The sequence below is a fragment of the Panicum virgatum genome, chromosome 9K (assembly GCF_016808335.1).
Source record: "Panicum virgatum strain AP13 chromosome 9K, P.virgatum_v5, whole genome shotgun sequence".
NCBI classification, from domain to species: Eukaryota; Viridiplantae; Streptophyta; class Magnoliopsida; order Poales; family Poaceae; genus Panicum; species Panicum virgatum.
Genome location: NC_053144.1, coordinates 54,139,830 through 54,162,611, shown reverse-complemented (window position 1 = coordinate 54,162,611; position 22,782 = coordinate 54,139,830). Strand labels below are relative to the sequence as shown.

Sequence of the window (22,782 nt, the reverse complement as noted above, 5' to 3'; positions counted from 1 at the left end):
TTTTTGGTCAGTGGGGTACATGTTAGATGTATAAGCTTGTGTAAAAATTTCGTGGACAGTTTACATGCCTAGCTATCATTTTATTTAACTCTTGTTGTATGCCTAGGAGGGATAGTTTTATTTACCCAGGGTGTTATTATATGTTTCATGGGTTCAAACTTTTACAGTACTTGTATTTTAGTTCCAAGAGCCTACAGAAAAAAGTTTGAGAATTTTTAGTTAAGTCAATCTGGACCAAATGATTTTTGGTGAGGATAGCTACACTAAATCATTAAAAATAGTTTCTTTGCATGAAAAATTCTAATAATTTTTATAGGGGTTAAACTTGAGTAAGTAACCGTTCTAGTAAAATATGAGGCTCTGTAACTTGCTAGAACAGTCTGTAGAAATTAGTTTTGATCCATGCAGAAATACTTTGTACTATTTTTCATACCCTGTACAATGCTTGTTTAATTGTGAAAAATTTATGACAGGCTCATATTTAGGTAGAAAACCCTCAGTTAAAAATTCAGTACCAGTATTTGCATAGTTTGACCTGTAAAATTAATTTTTGTTTCTAGCAGTAGCTGTTTGATTTATTTTTCATGGTTAGTAGGCTGCATGAAATGGGCTGAAAATTTCACAGTAGGCAAGTTATTAAGATGTGTATCTTACATAAAAATTTCAAACCTAGAATCTCTGTGTAACTTTATTTATGTTAGGGACATGCTTAACCTAGCAATAAATAAGAAAAATCTTTCTTTTGCTGCATAGGGATAAAAGAGAAAACCCATCCTAGTTACTTTGTGAAGTCAGTATAATAATTATTACTCTATAAATGGTTGTCCAAAATGTTGTAACATAATCTTTTGCAAACCATCTTAAGTTGGTGTTGGGTTACATCTCTTTAATGAAGATTTGATTAAATCGTATCACTAAGATAACTCACGCTTATGCATTTCATATAGATTTGACTACTCTCCCTGACGGTACGTACGAGTTGGTGCCGGAGTCCGAGAGTGAGCCGCGTGAAGCTCAAGTGAACCTAACTGAAGTCACTGAAGACCCGAACCGAGTTTCGGAAGAGCCCACAGCTAGTTACGCTCAGGAAGGCAAGCCCCGGAGCATGACCTACCTATTTTAAATTATGCAACTATTTGTATTCCTGTTTATTGTGCATTTAAGTTGCAGGAATTGTTTGGAACCTTAGTTGCATGATCCTAGGTACCTATGCTTGAACACTAGTATGTGTAGGTCGCTAGTTGGCTATGCTAATGGTTCGGTAGAAGTCGAGTGATTTCCTGTCACTCGCGAGCTTATAGGAGTTGAATGATTACTACACACTGCAATATAAGGTTTACGGGCGGGGTTGTGTACTTGTGATACCCCGTCTGTTTAGTAAAAATGGATAAGGCCGCGGTGTGTGGTAGTGGTGGTTAAGCGTTTGAACGTACTAACCACATGCCGAGAATATGGTAATCGGTAAGCTTAAGTACCTGATGGAACCGGCCGTGGAACATACTCCCCACTGTCTGGTCTATGGTCACGCACGGGTGCAGGCACCCTAGGACGGTGGGCCTATTTCATGCCCGGGGAAAAAGGGGAAAAGTCGCGCGGGTGATTGCATTCCCCATGCGTGTGTTTAGGTCTGCCTGGCCAGGTTAACAAATTTGATTCGAATCGTCCGTCTCTCACGGATATTGAGACTGCTTAACCCTTTTACCACATAGAGTAAGAAGTGGAACAATGATGATGAGAAATATGGTTGAATGATGAAAAATAATTGTTTTTCCACCATGTATGCTTTAGGATAGATGCTAATGTAGAATGGTTAATCATAATAGAACTTGAAAGCTAAAATCGGAAAATAAGGACTCACTGCTTTTCGGCAAAGACAACCCCTCAAGCCAAAAGCCTTGCATGTCTAGTTAGAGGGTTAGTTATATCCTAGTCGGGTAAGCCTTGCTGAGTATTAGTATACTCAGCCTTGCTTGTGGCTCAATTTTGTTTCAGGTAATACTTTTGAGGATATGATTGCTAGCTTGACTTGGCCGTGTACCTTACCCTCTAGTTGGTCGGTGGAGTGGGATACGACTCCAGCCAACGATGGCAATACCGAGTGATGTCATGTACGGGCTTCATCATGACATCATGTATCGTCGTTTAGAACTCGTTTTATTTCCGCTGCAGTGAACTCTGAACTACTTTTAAATTCGAATTTCAAGTACCTTTCAATGTTTTCGAACTTGGGTTGTAATAATTTAGTTAAGACTCTGTAATGTAATATATCTGTGAAATGTTGTACTCTCTGGACTCACCTTCGTGTGGGTTACATGTAAGCTTTGGGTTCGATCGACGCTCAGGTGGATTCTTCGGGACTTTACCCGACAGCACTGCCGAATTACTCCGTTTGAAGTGCGTGTTAGCCGAGATTGTCTTTAAGATGATGGTTAGCGCACTTGAGCCGGATTAATTAGGGCGGTACTGCCACAATCACCCATATAGAGTCATTTCCTTTCTGGGTCCTGGGTAAACCAACCACAAAATCCATGCCAATCTCATCCCATTTCCAAACCAGAATGGGTAATGGTTGCAATAACCCAGCCGGCTTCTGATGCTCGGCTTTGACCCTTTGGCAAATATGACAATGTGCGACAAACTAGGCAATGTCCGCCTTCATTCCATTCCACCAATATTTTTTGCTCAAATCCAAATACATTTTGGTGGACCCTGGTGAATGGAATATGCCGAGTTATGAGCCTCGTCCATGATCATTTGCCAAAAAGTCCCCTTCTTTGGGCACACAGGTTCTATTCTTGTACCACAAGGTTCCTTTTTCATCTACTCGGAAGTCCGGTGTTTTGTTTTCTCTGGTATGTTTGCGGATTCTCATTAAATCCTTGTCCGATCCTTGGGCTTTTCTGATTCTGTCCTCCAGGGTGGGTTGGACACTCAGCTTGTGGCTGGAGCCTCGGGGGACAATGTGCATATTTAATTGTGCCATTTCCTCTTGCAGATTGGCATCCTTGGGTCCATAAGATTTCCGGCTTAAGGCATCGGCTACCACGTTAGCTTTTCCGGGGTGGTAATAAATTTCCAAATTATAATCCTTAACCAATTCCAACCATCTCCTTTGCCTTAAGTTTAAATCCGGCTGGGTGAAGATGTACTTCAGACTCTTATGGTCAGTGTAAATCTCACACATATTGCCGATCAGATAATGTCTCCAGATTTTTCGGGCATGCACTACGGCTACAAATTCCAAATCATGTGCTGGGTAATTCTGCTCATGAGGCCTGAGTTGGCGGGAAGCATATGCAACTACTTTCCCATCTTGCATAACGACACACCCTAAACCTTGTCGGGATGCATCACAATAGACGACAAAGTCCCGATGGATACACCCTTCGTTCGGGGAACCCTTGTTGATTCTGAACTTCGTCAATCTTTTCTTCAATTCTTGTAAGCTCCTTTCACAGGACTCTGTCCAAACAAACATCTTTTCCTTCTTAAGCAGCTCTGTCATGGGCCGGGCGATTTTGGAGAATCCTTCAATAAATCTCTGATAATACCCCGCTAAACCAAGGAAGCTTCTGATTTCGCTAACATTGGTTGGCTGCTGCCAATTGGAAACTGCCTCAACTTTCTCGAGGTCGACTGCTACTCCTTTTGCGGTCAGAATATGACCAAGAAAGGCTACTTTCTAGAGCCAAAATTCACACTTGCTAAACTTGGCATATAGCTTATGTGCTCTTAGCTTTTCCAGGACCACTCTAAGGTATTGCTCATGCTCTTCAGCACTTTTGGAGTAGATGAGTATGTCGTCAATAAAGACTACGACAAACTTATCCAACTCGTCCATAAATACTTTGTTCATGAGATTCATGAAATAAGCAGGTGCATTAGTGGGTCCAAATGATATCACAGTAAACTCAAACTGCCCATAACGGGTGACAAAAGCTGTCTTTGAGATGTCACTTTCCTTAATCTTGAGCTGGTGATATCCTGATCTCAGATCAATCATGGAGAAGTACTTGGCTCCTTTTAGCTGATCAAAAAGATCATCAATCATGGGGAGAGGGTACTTATTCTTGATGGTAACCTCATTCAGTGCACGGTAATCTACACATAACCTCATACTCCCATCCTTCTTCTTGACAAATAGGACTGGGGCTCCCCACGGGGATGAACTAGGCCTGATAAAACTACTTCGTTGTAACTCTTCTAGTTGTTTCTTCAGCTCCGCTTGTTCTGAGGCTACCATCCTATAGGGTCGCTTGACAATAGGAGAGGTTCCGGGGATAAGTTCTATGACAAACTCTATATCTTTGTCGGGTGGCATTCCGGGGAGTTCTTTTGGGAAAACATCAGGGTACTCATTCACAACTAGAACTCCTTCTAGGGATTTCCAATCCATACTGAAAACCATTGGGTCTGGTCCACTCCCTCGAGTATGGCAGGTTACTTGTATCCCATCTGAGTTGGTTAGGTGTACTACATTGTCAGCGCATCATATGAGACCATTATGTAGGCTCAACCAGTCCATTCCAAGGATCACATATATTCCTTTAGACTTAAGTACTACTAGATCGGCTAGAAATTCTACCCCACTTAAATTGATCCTTACCCGTAAACAACCTAGTTGACACTTGATGTCACCTCCAGGCATCCGGGTAAATAGGGGTGTTTTTAGTAGTACCGTAGGTATTTTATGCTTATCCACGAAGCTTGATGATATGAATGAGTGTGATGCCCCAGAATCAAATAATAATGTTGCCATAGTTGAGCTGACTAGGAACTTACCAAGTACCACTCCTTGTGCACCCTGAGCCTCCTGCGCGTTGATGTGGTTGATGCGGGCTCGTCCATAAGGCTGCTGGTTGTTGTTGTTGCTGCTAACGGGGACACGGTTGGCTCCGGATACAGGTGGCCTAGGCCCATTCACCGAGTTGGAGAAGACTGATGCAGCAGGATTGTTTTTGGCATATGGGCAGTTAGCAATGTAATGCCCTGTCTCATGGCAGTTGAAACAGGCCCTAGCATTATTGTTGTTAGTGGTGACTTGGCTAGCATTGTTCGGCAGGGCTCTCATGGTGTTCTGGCTCCGAAACTGTGTGTTAGGGGCCTGGGGGCATGTCACCTGGGACTGGGTCCTATACTACATTGGGGCCTGAGATCTTGGTGCAGTATGGCTGGAGCTTCTTGGTCTTTGGAAACGGTTCTGCTGGCGGGCCTTACTTTCCAGGAATTTACGCTTGTTTTCTTTCCTTTCTTCAGCTTTGGCCCTTTCTGTGAGAATGGCCATGTTCATCAGAGTATTGAAGTCCGGGTATATCTGAAGGGTAAGCAGGGTCCGGAGTTCTGGGCTTAATCCCTTCTTGAACATATCCTGCTTCTTTTCATCCTTGTCCACTTCCTCTAGTGCATAGCGGACAAGTTCCATGAACTGGTAGGTGTATTCTTCCACAGACATGCTCTCTTGCTGTAGTGCACGGAACTCATCCGCCTTGCGCTTCATGGTGGCTGCGGGGATATGGTAGCGACAGAACTCTTTCACAAATTCGTTCCAAGTGATGGTGGTGGCATCTTTACCAGCGGCACAGTAATTCTCCCACCAAGCTAAGGCAGTTCCTGTGAGTTAGTGAGCTGCCAGAAGAACTTTGTCGCGGTCTTGGCATTCGAATGGCTCGAGTTTCCTTTCGATCACACGCAGCCAGTCATCTGCCTCCAAGGGGTTGCTGGATCCGGCAAAGGTGGGTGGCTTGGTTCTCAGGAAAGCTGTCAGCTTGTCATTCATGGTCTGCTCTCGTGGCCGCTTATTGATGATGGCATTGGCCAGGGCTTCCAGTATGAGGGTCTGATTGTTTATCGCCTGTGCCAAGTCTCCGACAGGTGGAGGTGGTGGCAGTGGCACTTCTCTTTCGTCCTGGTTCACTTCCTGTACTCTAAGGGGGTCCTGTCCATGCCCATTTTGCGGTCCTTCTGCGCTAGGGGCTGTAGAGTTCCTAATGCGGGAGGCTCTTGAACTGTGTCGGGAAGCTATCTGTAGATTGGATAGAGTCTTTGTGAGACTGGGATTAGGATTAAGTGATGTTTAAGTTATTTAGTTCGTATTTTTGAAAAGACAGGATCCACCTCCTGCCGAAAGCACACCAACTAACACACAGACTAGCAAGCAACAAGCACAACAATTTTATTACTGCAAGAGGGGTACAACACTGGGGCAAGGCCAAAACGCATACTACACGTCCGGGTACACAACTCCAAAAGAGGGGGCACAACTCTAACTTCGGACCACACGGCTTCATCCCTTGACGGCCACTAGTACTTAGGCAGACTCATTGGCTTGAGTGGGTTCTCCCCTTGGAAGAGAACTCCCATCCTCCAGAGGAATGAGCAGTTCCTGCTCGCCATTCTCTAGGTCTTTGTTTTTCAGTGGTTGCTCCGTAGCTTCTCTTTCAACGGCGGCAGTAGGTCCTTTAGGGTTCTCGGGTGGGGCCTGTGGGATCCCAAAAAGTGGTCCCCATCCCATGATGGGCGTACCAAGTAGAACATGGGTTTCTTCAATTGCCGGGACTGGCGTTCCACTTCTGGTCCATTCTTGTATACGCAGGTCCCGGGCCTGCCTTAGGCTCTCTTGGGCAACCGCTTCACTACTGACCGCGGCTGCGGCTCTTGCCTCGGCTTGAGCCACCCGGATTTGATGCATCCTTATCGCGAGCTCTGCTTACTCGGCCCGATGGGTCTGCTCCCTCAGGATGCTGGCATGCTCATCAAAGAGCTGATCCAAGGAGGCTAGGTAAGTAGCCACTTGGTACAGGGGACCCTCTTCATGGCGGCGCCGTTCCAGGCTTCTCATGCGAGCCTCCCAAACTGGGGTTCTGATGGCTGGAGAAAAGATCCTCATTGGTGTGGGGGCGAGATGTTCCTCGAAAATTCGGTACAGATAACAGAGCGCCTTCCTGACAACCAAGGGATAGGTGTCTCGGTACCTAAATCCGGTGGTGGTCACTCGCCATGGCTGGATGTCGGGGTAGTGGTCACTTTTGGCGATGACCAAGATCACTCTGCAGCAAAGGGTACCATGGTGCTCGTACTCCCTGTTGTATTACGTTGGGCGTACCGAAACACCAAGGCTCTCCAGAGCATTGATCAAAAGGCTGGGGAAGCCAGGTGCAGCTTGTCAAATGCCCTGGGTCCATCCTTCCTCAGCCATCTGAAAACAAAGGTAGGGTGAACAAACTTTGCATAAGCACTTGGGTACAAAAGGGGATATACGGTCTTTATTTCATCACTGGATTGGGTACATGGTTCATGGATACACTATTAAGATAGCGGTTCTAGTCTGGTCATACTACTCTCTACTCATTGGGATGCTTCCTCAAACCAGGTGCGGCGCTTCTTTGGTGGAAGGAAGTGCTCTTCATCTTCGGTCTGAGTACCCTTATCCCAATGGGTTTCTTCGGGTTCTTCCTCTATCCACCCACCTACTCCTATGTGAGCCTCGTGGTCTTGCCATTGGGCTTGGAGAGCAGCTAGGGAATACTCAGCTCGTACGGCTCTTGATCGTTGTTCCTCCATTTCTTGGGTTGCCTTTTCTGCCCTGTGGATTTGGTGCTTTAGTTGTGCCGCCTATTCGCGGTAGAGCTCATCCAGGCCGGTGAGGTAGATGGATAGGTGGGAGACCGTATCTTCTAGGTCTTCTTCTTCTTTCCCAAGTCCTCTCATCCGGGCAATCCATGAGCATCCTCTTCCTCCAGTAGGCGGGAAAAATCCCATAGGAGTCCGCTGAAGATGATGCTTGTAGACCACACGCAGGCATCACAGGGCTTTTCGGGCGGCCTTTCGGTAGGTATCTGGGAAGCAAAAGACAGTGGTGGAGATGAACCAGGGGTCCACGTCAGGGTAGCTGGTGCTTTTTCCCACGAAGATCATCATGTCGCCCCGAAGAGTTCCCCTAGAGTCGTACTCCTGGTGGATGTACTCCGGTGTGTCCACAACTCCGACGCGTTCCAGGCTGAGTAGCAATAACGTAGGGAGGCCAGGTTCTGCAAAGCAGATTCCGTTACTCCATCCATTGTCAGCCATCTGGAACAGGCAAGAGTCAGTGGTGAGTGTTTGTGTGGAAAAAGGATTAAGCAATGAAAGTTCTAATGTGGAAAGGCTTAGAAAAAGGATTTTGATCCTAGAGGTCACGTCCTACGGCCAACTTACGGCTCTGATACCACCTGAAGCATCCCCTCATGAGAGGTGACTTAAATGTGATACAAATATCAGTCCCAGGAGGCTGATACACATTTATTACATCAGATGGTACATCACCGTACAAACCTTCGAGGAGGCGGACACTCGATACAAATGATAATAAGAAGTAAAAAGGCTACGGTGATACACCAAAGCATGACCCACATGGAATCCAGCTCGGGCTCAGAGTATCGCGCCAGCAGAAGCATCTTGCAGAGGGCCAATACCACAGGCAAAGTTGGGTGCGGATGCAACCTCTACTCGACGTCTTCAACAACGAAGTCCGGATCTTCCTCTAAAGAAAACCACAAATATATATCGGGTGAGTACAAAAGTACTCAACAAGTCCAACCCCATCCACGGAGGGGGTAACACAGATATGCACAGGATAAATCAAGGGTAAGGCTGAGGTTTATTTGCAGTAAAGCTAGATTTTACACATGCAAGGGTTTATTTTTGAAAAGAGTTTTCCCAAAGCAATTCTTCAGTAACCGAGTAAACCGTGGGGTTAATCCTACACAAAGGATCCAAGTTTTAAATGCTACCGGACTCCTCATCCGCAGTAGCTCACGGCACATCTGCCGGACACCTTCCAAAAACAACTCACACCATGGAACCATCCATACCAGAAGCTAGTTATGTGACCAAACTGTAACCCGCTGAATACCGTGAGCATGGCTATTCGAATAGATTTTTCACTTTGCAAAGGTGTGCAACTTTACCCACAAGTGGGGTACAACAGCACGATCACCTTAGTGTCCGTGCAGATCCCATCAAAGCCATTACCCACCTTAGCAAGACCTGGCTAGCCAACACGGACTCCACCAAGGGGCCATTGACCTAACACTGAGGTTTAACCGGGACATAAGTCACCACGACCTTATCCCTTCTCCTTGGTCACCCATTGCTCTCAGCTCTCCTGATGGCTATCAGACTAACTAGTGGGGTTTATGCTAAGCTGTTGCCACACACAACAGTCGAGTGGTTTGCACGATAGTTGAGTTAGGCAAGATGACACATCAACTCGGTCTTTAATTGTGACGAGATGGATATCTCCCAACCTTCTTGCTCTACCACAACGGTACGAGCCTCCGACGCATGACAATCCTTCCAGGGAATGCCATTCATCCATCCCATCTTAACATTTTATTCTTTATAACCCAACTTCCATTTTCTTCATACTCACGCATTTTCCCTTTTATAAAGCATGTTGTAACCATTTTGAGTGTAATAAGACGAGTACCGGGTCCTAAGCGGCGCTTTAGCAGCGATTAACATCCATAAAGAATAAATCATATATAGACATTAATCTAGGTGGTCAAGGGGTGGTTATAACAAATCAAGGGGTGGCTATCCAACCATGTTTCAGCAGTAAAAGCATATGCAATTTTGTAAAATAGACCAATAGGTTGTGTTTGTAAAACTGAGTCGAAATATGCAATCAAAGGATGAGATTGAACTTGCCGTTCGCAAAGCCTTCCGGGAAATCCTGATCAAGGTACTGTCCTTCGGGTTCGGGGTCGCAGTACTGGTCCTCACACACCTGCTCGCGGTACTGCTCATCAACGGGTTCTTTCTCGGTCACTCTGTGTTATACGGCGCACACAAACAAACACACAGTAAATAAAAAGAAATAAACATTTTATCGTTGAGCTCGAATCAGGAATAACTTAAGAAACGATGGTAGAAAGAATATTTTTCGAGATTTCTTAATGGCATGGCCGGAATTATGTTAGAAATGGCGTGGTAATTTTCGGGGCAAACGGAGGATTTTTGGCGCATGAAATGTGTTGTGGGGCTCTAGGGGTACCCACAGCCGGGTGGCGGAACGCACCCGCCTATTCCCAGTGAGGGAGTACTCGGGGAAGTACTAGGCGATGGGGCTGGATCTACGCTGAGAAAGGGACTCAAGAACACACGATTTAGAGTGGTTCGGGCCGCCGGAGCGTAATACCCTACGTCCACTGGGAGATGTATTGTTCTTGGTGGTGTGTATGAACCTATCCTCTGCTGGCCTTGGCTCTTGCCCAGCCTGAGGTTTTCTAGCGGCGCCCCCCTTTTATAGATCAAGGGGGAGCGGATACATAGGACGTTGGTGCCCCGACAGGTGGGCCCAACGTGACTGTGGCTACAGTGGTAGCGAATCTTTCCTCCGATATGCACACTGCTGCTCTCCTGACTCAGGGGGGTCTTTTTCTTGTCCCGTCAACTAGGCGCCCGTTGGAGTAGCGTAGCTTGCGGCGTGGCCTGCTGAGGCTATTATGTAGCGTCATAATGGGCGAAGCTGAGCCGTCGTATCCATCTGGCAGACGCAGTATGGGCGGCGCCAGCGGCTCCACTGCCTTGGTAATACGCGATCAATAGTATCCCCTGGTCAATGAAACGCCTCAGCTTCTGTCATATCAATGCAGACGTTCACCTACCGCAATAACTGCAATGGTGGGTGAACGTTGGTATGGAAACCCAAACGGCCATGTCTTGCAGACACGTGGCGGCTCCGGACCACCCCGACGCGGGGCGTCGATCTCTTCCCTTAGTGAGGGGTCCGGTTACTATACAGGGGGTCCGGGACCCCATGAGGGGTCCGGGACCCTGCGGGGGTCCGGTCTCCTTGGGAGGTCCGGAGCCCCGGCTGCTTGGGCACGAGTTCCTGCCTCTTCCGGGACACGTGGTGTCTCCGGACCTTTCCCAACTGTGGAACGGTCCGGGCCGCTGCTGGGAGAACAGGACTCCGGACCGCAGGGGTCCGGCTGTTTGGATGTAGTTAAGGATAACTACAAGATCCTTGCCTAGACACAGCAAGAGGGGGTACCCCAGTCCTGGGGTACCGACAAAATGATAGGCCGAAGAGGGGTTTAGGGGCTAAACGGGGGTTCAAGGGTTTCTTTGTAATTATTTTTGAGAGTGGAAGGACTTGATTATAATTTCTAAAAATATTTGTGTTACTCCGGAAAGGGACAGGGAGCTATTTGAAATTATGTTTATATGGTGGGAGGGCCTATTCATTAAAAAGAATAAGAGAGGGGCTTATTGGAAAATATTTTTTGATGAGGAAAGGACTTAGTTGTAATTTCTAGAAATAGTTGGGCCACTCTAGAAAGGAGAAGGGGCTTTTATGTAATTAGGTTTGTATGGTGGAGGGGTTTATTTTTGGAAAAGAAAATTAGGAGGGGCTTCTTTGAAAAAGACTAAAAGGGTGGAAGGGTTTTTTGGAAAAAGATGAAAAGGGGAGGGGCTCAGGGCAAGATCGCCCTTCTTCCTCCTCCCTCGGCAGGAAACAGGGGAGGGGAGGGTTTGGCGGCGGCGGCGCCCGGCCAGCGGCCCTGGAGGGCGCGGCGGCGGCCATGGAGGAGGGAGAGAGCACGAGGGGACCCTGGGGATTCGATTCCCCTGCTCACCACGTGCTGAGGCGGCGTGAGGAGGCGGGGCCACGAGGGCCGGCGGCGGCGGGGCAGAGGCGGTCGCGGCGGTGGCGCTGCAAGGCCGGGGAGAGGGCGTGCGGTGGCGAGGGTGGTGGCGGCGGCCGAGAGCTGCGCGGAGGCCCTATTTATAGGCCGGGAGAGGTGGTGGAGGGGGTGGGGCAGGTGGCCGGCGGGTGAGCTCCGAGGACGGCCATTAATGGCGTCGGGGCCGCTCTGGCATCGCGGAGCGGGGCGGTGGCGTTGAGGCGACGGCGTGCAGGGATGGGCGGTGGCGCGTAGCGGGGAGGGGCGGCCTAGGGGAGGTGCGGCACAGGGGGGCGGCGGTGGTCGGCTGTGCTGAGCTCTGTTCGGCGGCGCAGTGCGGGCGGCTTGCCGGGGCGGGCTCGAGCGCCGAGGCGGGCAAGGGGGCACAGCGCTCGCAGAGGAGGGGACGGGGGGGGGCAGGGGCGGTCGCGCAAGTGGAGGAGGGGTGGGGGCCGGCGCTCGGCGTCGAGCTCTGTTCGGCGCCCTGGCGTGCGGCGCGTGGGAGAAGAAGGGAGGAGGAGGGAGAAGGAAGAAAGGGAAGGAGGGAGAAAAAGGAAAAGAGAAAAGGAAAAAAGAAAAAAGGAAAAAGAAAAAAGAAAATGAAGAGAGAGAGAGAAAGAGAGAGAGAGCTGAGACTGTCGGCGCGATTCGCGGCGGCGGTTGGCCACGCGCGCGCTGTGACGCTCGGCCGGTCGATGACGAGCACTCGGAACGAGAAAAAGGCAGAGGGGATAGGACGGCGATTGGTACTGGTGTCGGGACGGCGGAATCGCCGGGAATGATGTCGGGACACTGGGTGCTCGGAAAAGATTTTGAGGCGATTCGAGCTCAGCGACGAAAAAGTTTTGAAAATTATTTTTAGCGAGTGATTTCTTTGGATGAATTTTTCGGGATGTTACATTTACGCAGCTGGCCAATAGCATTGCGGGTACGGAAGGGTGGGTAAAGAACGCCCGCGGTGAGAAAAAAAACAACGCCAGGGGGCAATGGCGCCCGCCGATTGAACTGGCGGCGGCGACGAAATCCGTATGCCATGTTCCTTCGTCAAACTTTTGGGCTTACATGTGGGCCTTAAAGAGGTAGTTTGTGAGGTGGGTATGTGGGCTAAACTTGATGAGAAATATTTCTATTGTCATGGATCCTTATAGTATAGATTTTAAGGATTTTACGGTGACGCGCCACTTGGAGTTTTTTTTTTACCATCGCCCATGCTATTCTGAATAAATGGATGCCGTTGTTTGATTCCTTGCTAGAAAAATACTACTGTAAATAAAAAAGTTTTTTAAACTCATTGTAAATAACATACACATCCGCGCACATGCTCACACCTTTGAGCACCTCATATAAAATCTACACAACAATTGGTAATGATGTTTTAAATCGGAGCATCTTATTCATTATGTTGACTGCTCATCGCTGGCGATCAAATCGAGAATACTTATTACTTATAGAATGCATTGTTTAAACATAAGTAGTTATGAAACTTATAAAACTCATTTGTAAAGGATTCCGAAGAGAAAATTTTCCACATCCAATTATACAAAAAGAAAAAGAGTAAAGCCCATGAGCGCTTCTGCAAATTGTCACATGTGTTGCTGCGATCCTCTAATTCACAAATTGCATAATTCTAAATTTGATAATTGTAGCATATGAGTCCCGAACTCGCTCCTTCCTTTCCTCTTTGCTACAGTTCAGAGCGGCTGAGAAAGGGGACAGCTTGGCTCCGGCTGGATTCTGGTGCTTATCACCTCCCCTCAGGTGGTCTCGTCGGCGCCGAAGGGGGAGGGGAAGCTCGATCTACCTGGTGTTGTACATATTTAGCTCTATATATCTAGTTTAGGTGCTAAATAAGCTCTCCCATGGAGTTGGTTCGCCATGGGGTGTCTTGTTTCTTCTCCGTCAGCGGTGACGACGACGGCGTGAAGCTTTTGTTCCTCCTTCTCCTCTCCGTTGGCGTCATCTCCAGAGAGGACCATAGGAGGATGGGTCTCCTCCAGGCTCCAGGCGGGTTTCGGCGGCGGTGTCTTCGGAGGCGCGTGTTCCGGTGGCCCTACTATGAGATTAGGGTTCCTTTTTGCCTTTTGCGAAACATGGGAGGTTTGTGCACCCCTCGTGTGCCTTGTCTGGGTTGGCGGCTTAGTCGGTAGCTCTGGATTGTTCTTCCGGTGGCCGGGTCCCTCCGACAACGGCGGTTCTCCTCTTTTGGATCTCAATGTTGGAGCTGCCCAAATCCATTCAGCATAATCGATGCGTCAGGAGGGAGTCCTGGCGCTGGCTTACGTGGCTTTTCCTATGCGTGGAGGTTTCCATCGAGGTGGAAGATGGAGTTGGTGTGGCTACGACGTCCTACGGTGGCCGGAGTCGGAGATGACGAGAAGACTGGTTGATGGAGTTGCGTGTGTATTTTCTTATTTTGCCAGGGTCTTTTATGTAGAAGGATGGAGATGTACTGTGCTCCTTTGTTTTAATACATGTCCCTCCATTTGGAAAAAAAACATATGAGTCCCCAATTTCACAACTTGAGTTTTTTTTTTCGAGTAGAGAACGGATCCATTGAAAAAAAAACGTGCGAAGGTTGATTCAAAAAGGGAAAGAAAGGGGCCCCGCCGCTGGGTGCCTGCGTCTGCGTCCGTTGTCCTCGGACCCATCCACCCACCGGGTTCCGCCTTCGTCTCCAACTCTCCATCGGGGCATTCTAATTTCCAAGTCTGCCGTACGGTTTCCGACCAAATTTTCTTCCCCTTATTTAATATTTTTTGTCGTTTTGTGGCAAAAATATTTCAAATAAAATCTTCAAAAAAATATTTTCAAGAGAGAAAAGGAAAAATTTTGATGAGAAAAAAATTGAAACAGAAAAATTTCAAAATAATTCGAAAAATTTTGGAGAAAAACTTTTGCATCTAAATCTAAATTAAAGAAGTCTGGAAAAATTTTCAAGAAAAATATTTTGAAGAGAGAATAAAGAAAAATTGATGAGAACAACTTTGAAACAAAAAAGTTTGAGAATAATTAAAAAAAATAAAGAAAAACTTTTACATCCAAATCTAAACTAAAAAACAAGTTTGGGAAAAAATTTGTAAAAAAATCTGCATCCAAATATCAAAAAGGAAAAAACAAAAACAAAAACAAAAACAAAAAATACTCGACGGAGCTCGCTGCTGCACGGGGGGCGAGTGCCCGAGGCGAGGTTCCCGCAGCCGCTGCCGCCGCACCTCCCCGGGAAGCCCGCCGCCGCGCCTCCCTCGGAGGCTCGCCGCAGCCGCCGCGCCGCTCCCCGCCTTCGTGCCGCACCTCTCCGCCGCGCTGCTCCTTGAGGGGCGGAGCTCGACGCCGCGCCGCGCCGTGCCGCACCTCCATGCCGCCAGCCTGCTGCGCAGCTCGCCGGACGGAGGCTCTACCTGTTGGGACCTAGAGGAAAGGGGATCTAGAGGAAAGCAAAGAGAGAGAAGAGAAAGGAAAACGGCGAGAGAGAAGCGCCGGGGAAAAGCCTAGGGGCGACATAATCACGTGTTTGTGGGGCCCAGGTGACGACCGTGAGGAGGCGTTCATCCGGCCAACCGCAAAAACAGTGTTGAGCTCTCCATCGCCGCCCCGCATTGCTTCCCGCCTCAAAACCCTAACCCTAAACCCCTCATCGCGCGAGCTCTCTCCCATGGAGAACCCCAGGCCGCAGCCCCCGGCACCCACCCCTCCCATGGCTCCGCTCCCCGTTCCTGCCCACCCGCCCATCGCCCCCATCCCCGTCCCTCCGCCTCGCGCGCCCATCCCCGCCGCCGCCTCCGTGGCCTCCACCTCCGCCTCCGCCGCGGGGGGTGGGAGCGGCGACGAGGTCGAGTATGAGGTCTCCGACGACCACCGCGCCGCCCGGGAACGCCACGAGCGCGCGGTGCAGGAGCTCCTCCAGCGGCGCCGCGCGTACGCCATGGCCGTGCCCACCAACGACTCCGCCGTGCGGGCCCGCCTCCGCCGCCTCGGTGAGCCCATCACGCTCTTCGGCGAGCGCGAGATGGAGCGCCGCGACCGCCTGCGGGCCCTCATGGTGCGACTCGAGGCCGATGGCCAGGTCGACCGCCTCCTCCGCGCACAGGAGGACGACCAGGCCGCGCGCGTCGGCGAGGAGGAAGAGGAGGAGCAGATCCAGTACCCCTTCTTCACCGAGGGCACGCAGGACCTGCTCAATGCGCGCGTCGACATTGCACTGTACTCGCTGCCCCGTGCCAAAGCCAGGATCGAGAGGGCCAAGCGCCGCCACGAAGACCCCGATGAGGACCCGGAGGCAGAGGCTGACCTTGTCGTTAAGCAGGCTGGGGAGTTTGTGCTTGATTGCAGCGAGATTGGAGATGATCGCCCGCTCACTGGATGCTCCTTCTCTCGGGATGCATCACTGCTTGCCACAAGGTATTTCCTCTTAATCACAGGATTTACAAGTGGTTTCGCTCTTGTATTTCTCACATATTCTGAGACTCTTAGGGAGGGATTTACAGAACTGTTGGGCATCGATCTCATATGTTTTAGTTGTTAAAGTGACGGGTCTATCAATATTCCTTATTGGTGCAATCAAGCGTAGCAAAACTGTTGAATTTTGATTCAAACCAGTCGAACAAGTTTAAGTTTGTCAGGCAATGTGATAGAAAATGATCTGCTGCTGTTTTTGTTGGATATCCATGTTTCTTCGGTTTTGTACCTTGTTACATGGATTGCACTTGTGCAGTTCTGCTTGAACACACTTTCATAACTGTTTCATGGCGAACCAACTGAACTAGATAAGTTCAGACATACCATTAGAAAACATTGCCATCAAGTGGTCTGAAATTTATCAAGTCAGCTGTATTTTGTTGTTTGAAATTACTGGGTTGTTAAGGATCCTGTTTCAGGTTGGCTGGAAGCCTGGAACAGGGCTGGATACAATTTGCACTATATCCCATCCTATCCAGCCCACCCTTGTTGGGACACAAAGTTGAAATTATAACTAGGCATTATGCAGTCTGAATATAGAAGCAAGGGTGTCGTGAATGATATTTACTTGAGTTTCTAATTGCAATCAGTTTCACATGCACAATAAATAAGTTTATTGAGTTAGTTAAACTGCTCACCTGTGTTGGTATTTTTTCATTACTGATGTCATGCGATTGGTTTTTTATTGAGCTTCACATTGGCTATCATCTCTTTACCTTTGTTCTAAACCTTAATACGGAAGATTATGTTTTTGTATTCTTGCTTCTTTTCAGGAATAACCCTTTGCTTATCCGCATTCCTGTAGTTCCTGGAGTGGATTAATCAAAGTATGGAGCATGCCACAAATAACTAAAGTTGCAACCCTGAAAGGTCATACAGAACGGGCAACAGATGTTGCCTTTTCTCCAGCTGATGACTGCCTAGCAACAGCTTCAGCTGATAAAACTGCAAAGCTATGGAAACCAGATGGGTCACTTCTAATGTCCTTTGATGGTCACCTTGATCGTCTTGCTCGCCTTGCTTTTCACCCATCTGGAAAGTACCTTGGTACCGCTAGCTTTGACAAGACTTGGAGACTGTGGGACATCAATACTGGAAAGGAACTGCTGCTTCAAGAGGGGCACAGCAGAAGTGTTTATGGAGTTGGCTTTCACCCAGATGGTTCTTTGGTGGCATCTTGCGGTCTTGATGCGTATGCTCGAGTGTGGGATCTGAGATCGGGAAGGTTGTTCTTCACCCTTCAAGGGCACGTGAAACCTGTAAGTTAATGTTTTTAGCATGGAATTTAGAAGTGCCTTTCCAGTATTTCCTATGAGATTATACATATTTTGTTGTGCAGTTGTAATCTTTAACAGAATATTTCTTTTGTTATATGAGTTGATATTGATATATTTTCTATTTCAGGTCTTAGGAGTCAGCTTCTCTCCTAATGGTTATCTGGTAGCAACTGGAAGTGAAGACAATTTCTGTCGAATATGGGATCTGAGGAAAAAGCAAATGTTGTATTCTATACCAGCTCATAAAAGTCTAATTTCACATGTGAAATTTGAACCCCAAGAAGGATATTATTTAGCAACATCTTCATATGACACTAAAGCAGCTGTAAGTTTGACATGTCACTTATTTAACTTTATTGCTTGCTTCCTTAACTACCCAATTGATCTTATATATATATATATATATATATATATATATATATATATATATATATATTCCATATTTTCAGCTCTGGTCAGCTCGGGATTGCAAACCAATCAAAAGTTTGGTGGGCCACGAGTCGAAGGTGACGAGTTTGGATATTAGTGGAGGTAAGATATTATGCTTATTTCCCCCCCTCTATCCTTGTGTAAATAGTACTTGTTCAGAATCCCTTTCGAGGAGTGACCAATTCAATCTAGTTTTACTGAAAATGAAGTTGGGTTATTCAATTCTGTGGAGGAAAAAATACCAAGTGTACTGCAGTCGTAGGTCCATTCCTTTTTTTACCTTTGATTAACATTCGAGTTTCTTAACTGGTAGTGGTAACTTTTGCGGTCATGCTATTGTATAGTATTTATAACTAGTATAGTTTCTCTTTTGTGATTAGTAGAGGCGTGAGAAGCTTCGCAATTAAAGCTTTATTAGAATAGTACATTTAGGATGATTAATTCATCTTAATTAATCATTTACATCTTTATTATACCCTGCTTTGTTCTTTTCACCTCTGTTCTGTATTTCTTTTCGGGTAAACATGGACGTTCTGCTGGACTTTTGTCCTCAGGAAATGTGCACTGTTCGCTCTGTATTTGAGGTGAATAGGTGATATATCTAATGACATTTGTAGATTAATGATCTGCCTGTTGGGTTGTCTCCTTTTTTCCCCTCATTTGTGATGTTCTTGTGAAATTCCTACACAAGTGCCAATGTGTTCAACATCTAATTGATCGTGTATGTGTGGTATATGCAGATGGACAGCAGATTGTGACTGTGGCGCATGATCGTACAATAAAGATTTGGTCATGCAGAAGCAGCACTCAGGATAATGCGATGGAATTGGACTGAAACGTGACTTCATTGTGTTTGTACTGTTCTATATGCCAGCTAGATATAGATGTTCTCCCTGATCTGCTGCACAAATTAATTGTTCTTGCATAGCACAGAGCTATTTTGTAGCATTCACAAACCCTTAGCTTGAGAAATATGTTGTGCTATGTCAACTTTGAGGATGCACCTTGTCATATACTAATTTCAATGGAAAATAACTATACAATCATTCACAGAAACTTTTAGTGGCATATGCTATCATCGGTTACTAGTGGGTGCTTTCCTTTTGTCATTATTTTTTAGTAAATAGTTTCAGAGTTTCAGCATGAAATTTCTAAAATTTGATGTGTTTGGATTTGCTGTTTCGCTGGTTGGGAAATGTTTACCATTTGGTTGACTTTTTTTTTTGATAGTACCATTTGGTTGACTTGACTGGTGGATGTTTGGATTAACTTAATGGGAAATACGGAGGTTTAGTTGAGAGATTGAAACACTCGTGTGAGTTGTTGGATAGTTTGATTCGGGAGTTAGACGGAAAGCAGGTGCATCCCTGTGGTTCAATATATATCAAAATTGTCGGCTGGAGGTTAAAATATCTACTTGTTTCTTTGGTTGAATTGGGGTTGCATCTTGTTTTATAGTTTTCTTTATTTTGGAAGGTTTTGACGCTACAGGATGTTTCGAATCCACAAATTGAACGAGAAGTCTAATTGTAGTATTATGACATGTCTCTCCAAAACACATACTAGTACACATTACAACCTGGAGCTAAAAACATAACACAGCATAAGCAAGGACGACATTGTTTCTTCCACTCCAGTGAAGCACTTGCACAGCTCAGCTCGGCATGCCATGTGCTTATGTGCATCTGGCAAGCTCTTTCCCCAACTGAGCTTAGGCCCTGAGGCTGCTTCGATCAAGGGTGCGGGCGAACTACGCTCTTCTTCCAACCAGGGCCACATATCCTCTGTCGTTCCAATAGTCAACATCCAACCATCAACATCCAACCAAGAAGACTAACATATAAGCAGCAGATGGGCTCAAAAGGGCACCAACCATCACAGATACATCCCACGCCATATGCATGACTGGATAAAGAAGGCACAGCATGCATTGGCAAGCTTCTCCAATTCCTGGCATCTCATCTCCGGATCTTTACTTCGGTTTAGTTAGTGCACCATAACTTCCTTGAGATGCAGACAGCCCCAGTGCATGTGCAAACATTCTTCTAGCTGCTCCAGTCTGCTCTTTCTTCAAGCTCTCAGCAGTAGCAGCTCTACCATTAGCAGTGCGGCACCTTTGGCTGGATGAAGTTTGATATGAATTCCTACTAGCAGAGTTTGGCTTACCGATTCGAACACTATTCTTTTCTCCATTATCTGGTGCAACTGCGTAGAAGTTGCTCCTGCTATGTGTCAGAACTTTTGGCCCGTTCGGCAGCTGTTTTCCTCTGCCTTCTTTGGAGGCAACTGTCTCTGTGGGATTTTGAACTTTTTGACCAAGTGCATGTGCAATCATCCGTTGAGCAACAACAGGGACCTGTGTACATTTCACATATGATTTATCATTTCCCTTGGCATCATCTCCAGAGAAGATTCGCTCACGGGCAGCCCGATATGCAGCTTCCCTCTCCTTCAGTGATGCTGCCGGAAAAACCGTTGACTGCTTCAGAGGCCTCAAATCTGAAAGATATGGGCTAACTCTTTAGTCTTTTCATTTCAAAATCCACATCCACTTATGTCAATATGTTTGAGATCCATGCAAATAAAATATGCTAAATTCCTATTTATAACCATAAGACAAGGTAGAGTTCATGTCCTGTATACCTGTAGTGTCTTTCAGATGCGAATTTTTAACATAAGTATCTTCTTGGACAACATCTACCTTGCAAGGCTTATGGGAATCTGCTTGAAAAATCATAACTTGTTACACAGGAGCGATTACATGAAACCTTACATTATTATGTATTTAGAGTTTCTGAGGATAACAACAACTAGGGCATGGCATCGAAACAAGTATATCCTCTGAAATATCAGCATATGGCTGTACAAACAGCGAAAGCACATACGCTGCCAAATGAACCAGGTAAAAAAGGATATATCGGCTATCCACCCACTTAAAGCCCACATGGAGCAAGGCTGCAGATTTACTTCTTCAATCAGTTTGTAACATCTCAAATTGCCATATTTCTGACAAAACATTGAAGTGAAATAAATTTGACTATGACCAAATGACAGTCACTTCCTACTAGAGGTTATCGTCTAATCAGTAACTGCATGATTGTCTACACTCTACACTCCACAGTTCTTTCATAGGTGTGTTTGTAAGTTGAAATACCAGATGCGCGTGATAAAGCTGATGCCAGTCAAAATACCTCTTTATAAATGTGCATCTATATTTTAAACAAAGAGAAACTCACCTGTATCATTTCTGGTTAGCACAACAGATATGGAATCATCAACAGATGTGTAATCATCACTGTGGTCAAACTTCCATAACATATCACTAATAAGGACAGGAGGGCTGCAACAAACAAGATAACTATAATTCAACCTAGGGCTAAAAGAACAACTTCTGAAGATTTACTCAATCAATGATACACAGCAGAGTTCTCTAGATAGTGATAATATAGAAAGAAAAAAAAGCAGGCGAGAGGCAATTCCAACACAAGGATAGCAGCCCTGTTTAGTTCCCAAAAAATTTTCTACAGTACCCGTCACATCGAATTTTTGAACACATGCATGAAACACTAAATGTAGTTGAAAAAAAATAACTAATGACATAGTCTAACTGATTACCACGAGACAAATCTTTTAAGACTACTTAGTCCATAATTGGACATTAATTGTCAAATAACAACGAAAGTGCTACAGTGTCAAAATCTAAAAATTTTCACGAACTAAACAAGGCCAAGCTGCACTTGAATTAGCTCATGATAGTAGAATATGCATAGATCCAAGTGAGAAAAAAAACAGTTTTATTTCAGATCCCACTCTCTGAGGAACAGAATGAGAATGTAAACCATGGAACTATGGAAGTGATCATTTTTATTAATAAATTCAAATAGACCATCATCCTACACAGGGACTATAGATACAGGTATTACAAATGGAAAAATATGTTAAGAAATATACATCTGCATGTGTAGAGTAATTGGCTGTAATTCTATTGATCTTCATTCATCCAAGCCTCAAGTGCTGGCAGAAAGATTCTAGATCCTTGAAATATACTAATGGTCTGGTGATTGTGATCTAATGTCAGAATATGGTCTACGAAACACAAAAGGAAAGGTATAAATATGACAGGCAACAGGTCAAGAATAAATCATTATAAGGGAGATATTTGCAAAGCATGCTTGGCAACATACACGGCTGTTTCAGGGCAGCGCTGGAGGACCAAGTGCCTATCCTCGCCTTCACCAACCGATTCATGAGCGAACCTACGCACAAGCAGGCAAAATCAGCTGCTACACAGCAGCCAGTAATACTCGCGACACCACCCCCGATTAAGCTAGCAGGCAGCAGTACCCGTAGATTTCAGCAAGGCGATGCAAGAGAAGGCGGTGGTAGGCCCCGGCGGGCTGGAGCTCTATGGTGTCCGCCGCACCGTCCTCCTCCCCGCCGTCGCTGTCGCCGTCGTCGGCGCAGCGCAGCTGCTGGAGGGCGGCGATGAGGGCCTCCTCGGTGGAGAGGATGAGGTGCTTGCTGTGCAGGTTGTCCTTGATGAGCGAGGCCAGCTCCCCGACCATGGCGAACTGGGTAGTGGCCATCCCCGATCGGACTTGATTGGATTCGGTTGCTCAAGGAAGCGGCGAGCCAATTCAACTTCAATCTGCCGGGAGCCGGAATGGCCGCTGGTGAAACCCTAGCCTAGACCAGCGGCGACTGCAATTGGGGAAAGCAATTGGGGCAGGGGGGCTGAGATGGGCGAGGGGGTGGAGGAAAACTCCGGCCTGAAGCAAAGCAGCAGCAACTAGCTAGGGCATGGAAGCCGTGGAGGAGGGAGCGGGGATTAAGCAACGGTTGTGTAGGGCTGTAGGCAATGGGCGTCCGTATAGGCGGCGGAGTTGGAACTCGGAAGACGGAGACGAATTGGAATTGGAATTGGAATTGGAATTGGAATTCTGACGGCGGGC

General features: G+C 46.8%; 2 protein-coding genes across 2 annotated transcripts; one reads left to right on the top strand and one right to left on the bottom strand.

The window, feature by feature from the left end:
- The first annotated feature begins 15,233 nt into the window (after positions 1-15,233).
- On the top strand, positions 15,234-18,915 carry LOC120652332 (U4/U6 small nuclear ribonucleoprotein PRP4-like protein). Its single transcript, XM_039930118.1, has 5 exons — positions 15,234-16,067; positions 16,930-17,383; positions 17,529-17,726; positions 17,851-17,932; positions 18,571-18,915. Exons 1-5 carry the CDS (start codon positions 15,322-15,324, stop codon positions 18,663-18,665), a joined length of 1,575 nt encoding a protein of 524 aa, XP_039786052.1. The 5' UTR covers positions 15,234-15,321; the 3' UTR covers positions 18,666-18,915.
- Positions 18,916-19,324: 409 nt separating this feature from the next.
- LOC120652333 (R3H domain-containing protein 1-like) lies at positions 19,325-22,782 on the bottom strand. The gene is made up of 5 exons (XM_039930119.1): positions 22,175-22,782; positions 22,015-22,086; positions 21,067-21,170; positions 20,474-20,551; positions 19,325-20,329 (listed from the first exon to the last, which is right to left on the bottom strand). The coding sequence occupies exons 1-5, from the start codon at positions 22,414-22,416 to the stop codon at positions 19,803-19,805; spliced, it is 1,023 nt and encodes a 340-aa protein (XP_039786053.1). The 5' UTR covers positions 22,417-22,782; the 3' UTR covers positions 19,325-19,802.

Excerpts from the sequence above, each read along its gene's own strand:
- LOC120652333 (XM_039930119.1), bottom strand. The coding sequence starts at position 22,416 with ATGGCCACTACCCAGTTCGCCATGGTCGGGGAGCTGGCCTCGCTCATC. Across the intron at positions 21,171-22,014 it reads CGCTGCCCTGAAACAGCCGT|CCCTCCTGTCCTTATTAGTG; the intron begins GTATGTTGCCAA and ends TGTTTGTTGCAG. Across the intron at positions 20,330-20,473 it reads GCATCTGAAAGACACTACAG|ATTTGAGGCCTCTGAAGCAG; the intron begins GTATACAGGACA and ends CATATCTTTCAG.
- LOC120652332 (XM_039930118.1), top strand. The coding sequence starts at position 15,322 with ATGGAGAACCCCAGGCCGCAGCCCCCGGCACCCACCCCTCCCATGGCT. Across the intron at positions 16,068-16,929 it reads GCATCACTGCTTGCCACAAG|TTCCTGGAGTGGATTAATCA; the intron begins GTATTTCCTCTT and ends GCATTCCTGTAG. Across the intron at positions 17,384-17,528 it reads TTCAAGGGCACGTGAAACCT|GTCTTAGGAGTCAGCTTCTC; the intron begins GTAAGTTAATGT and ends TTTCTATTTCAG.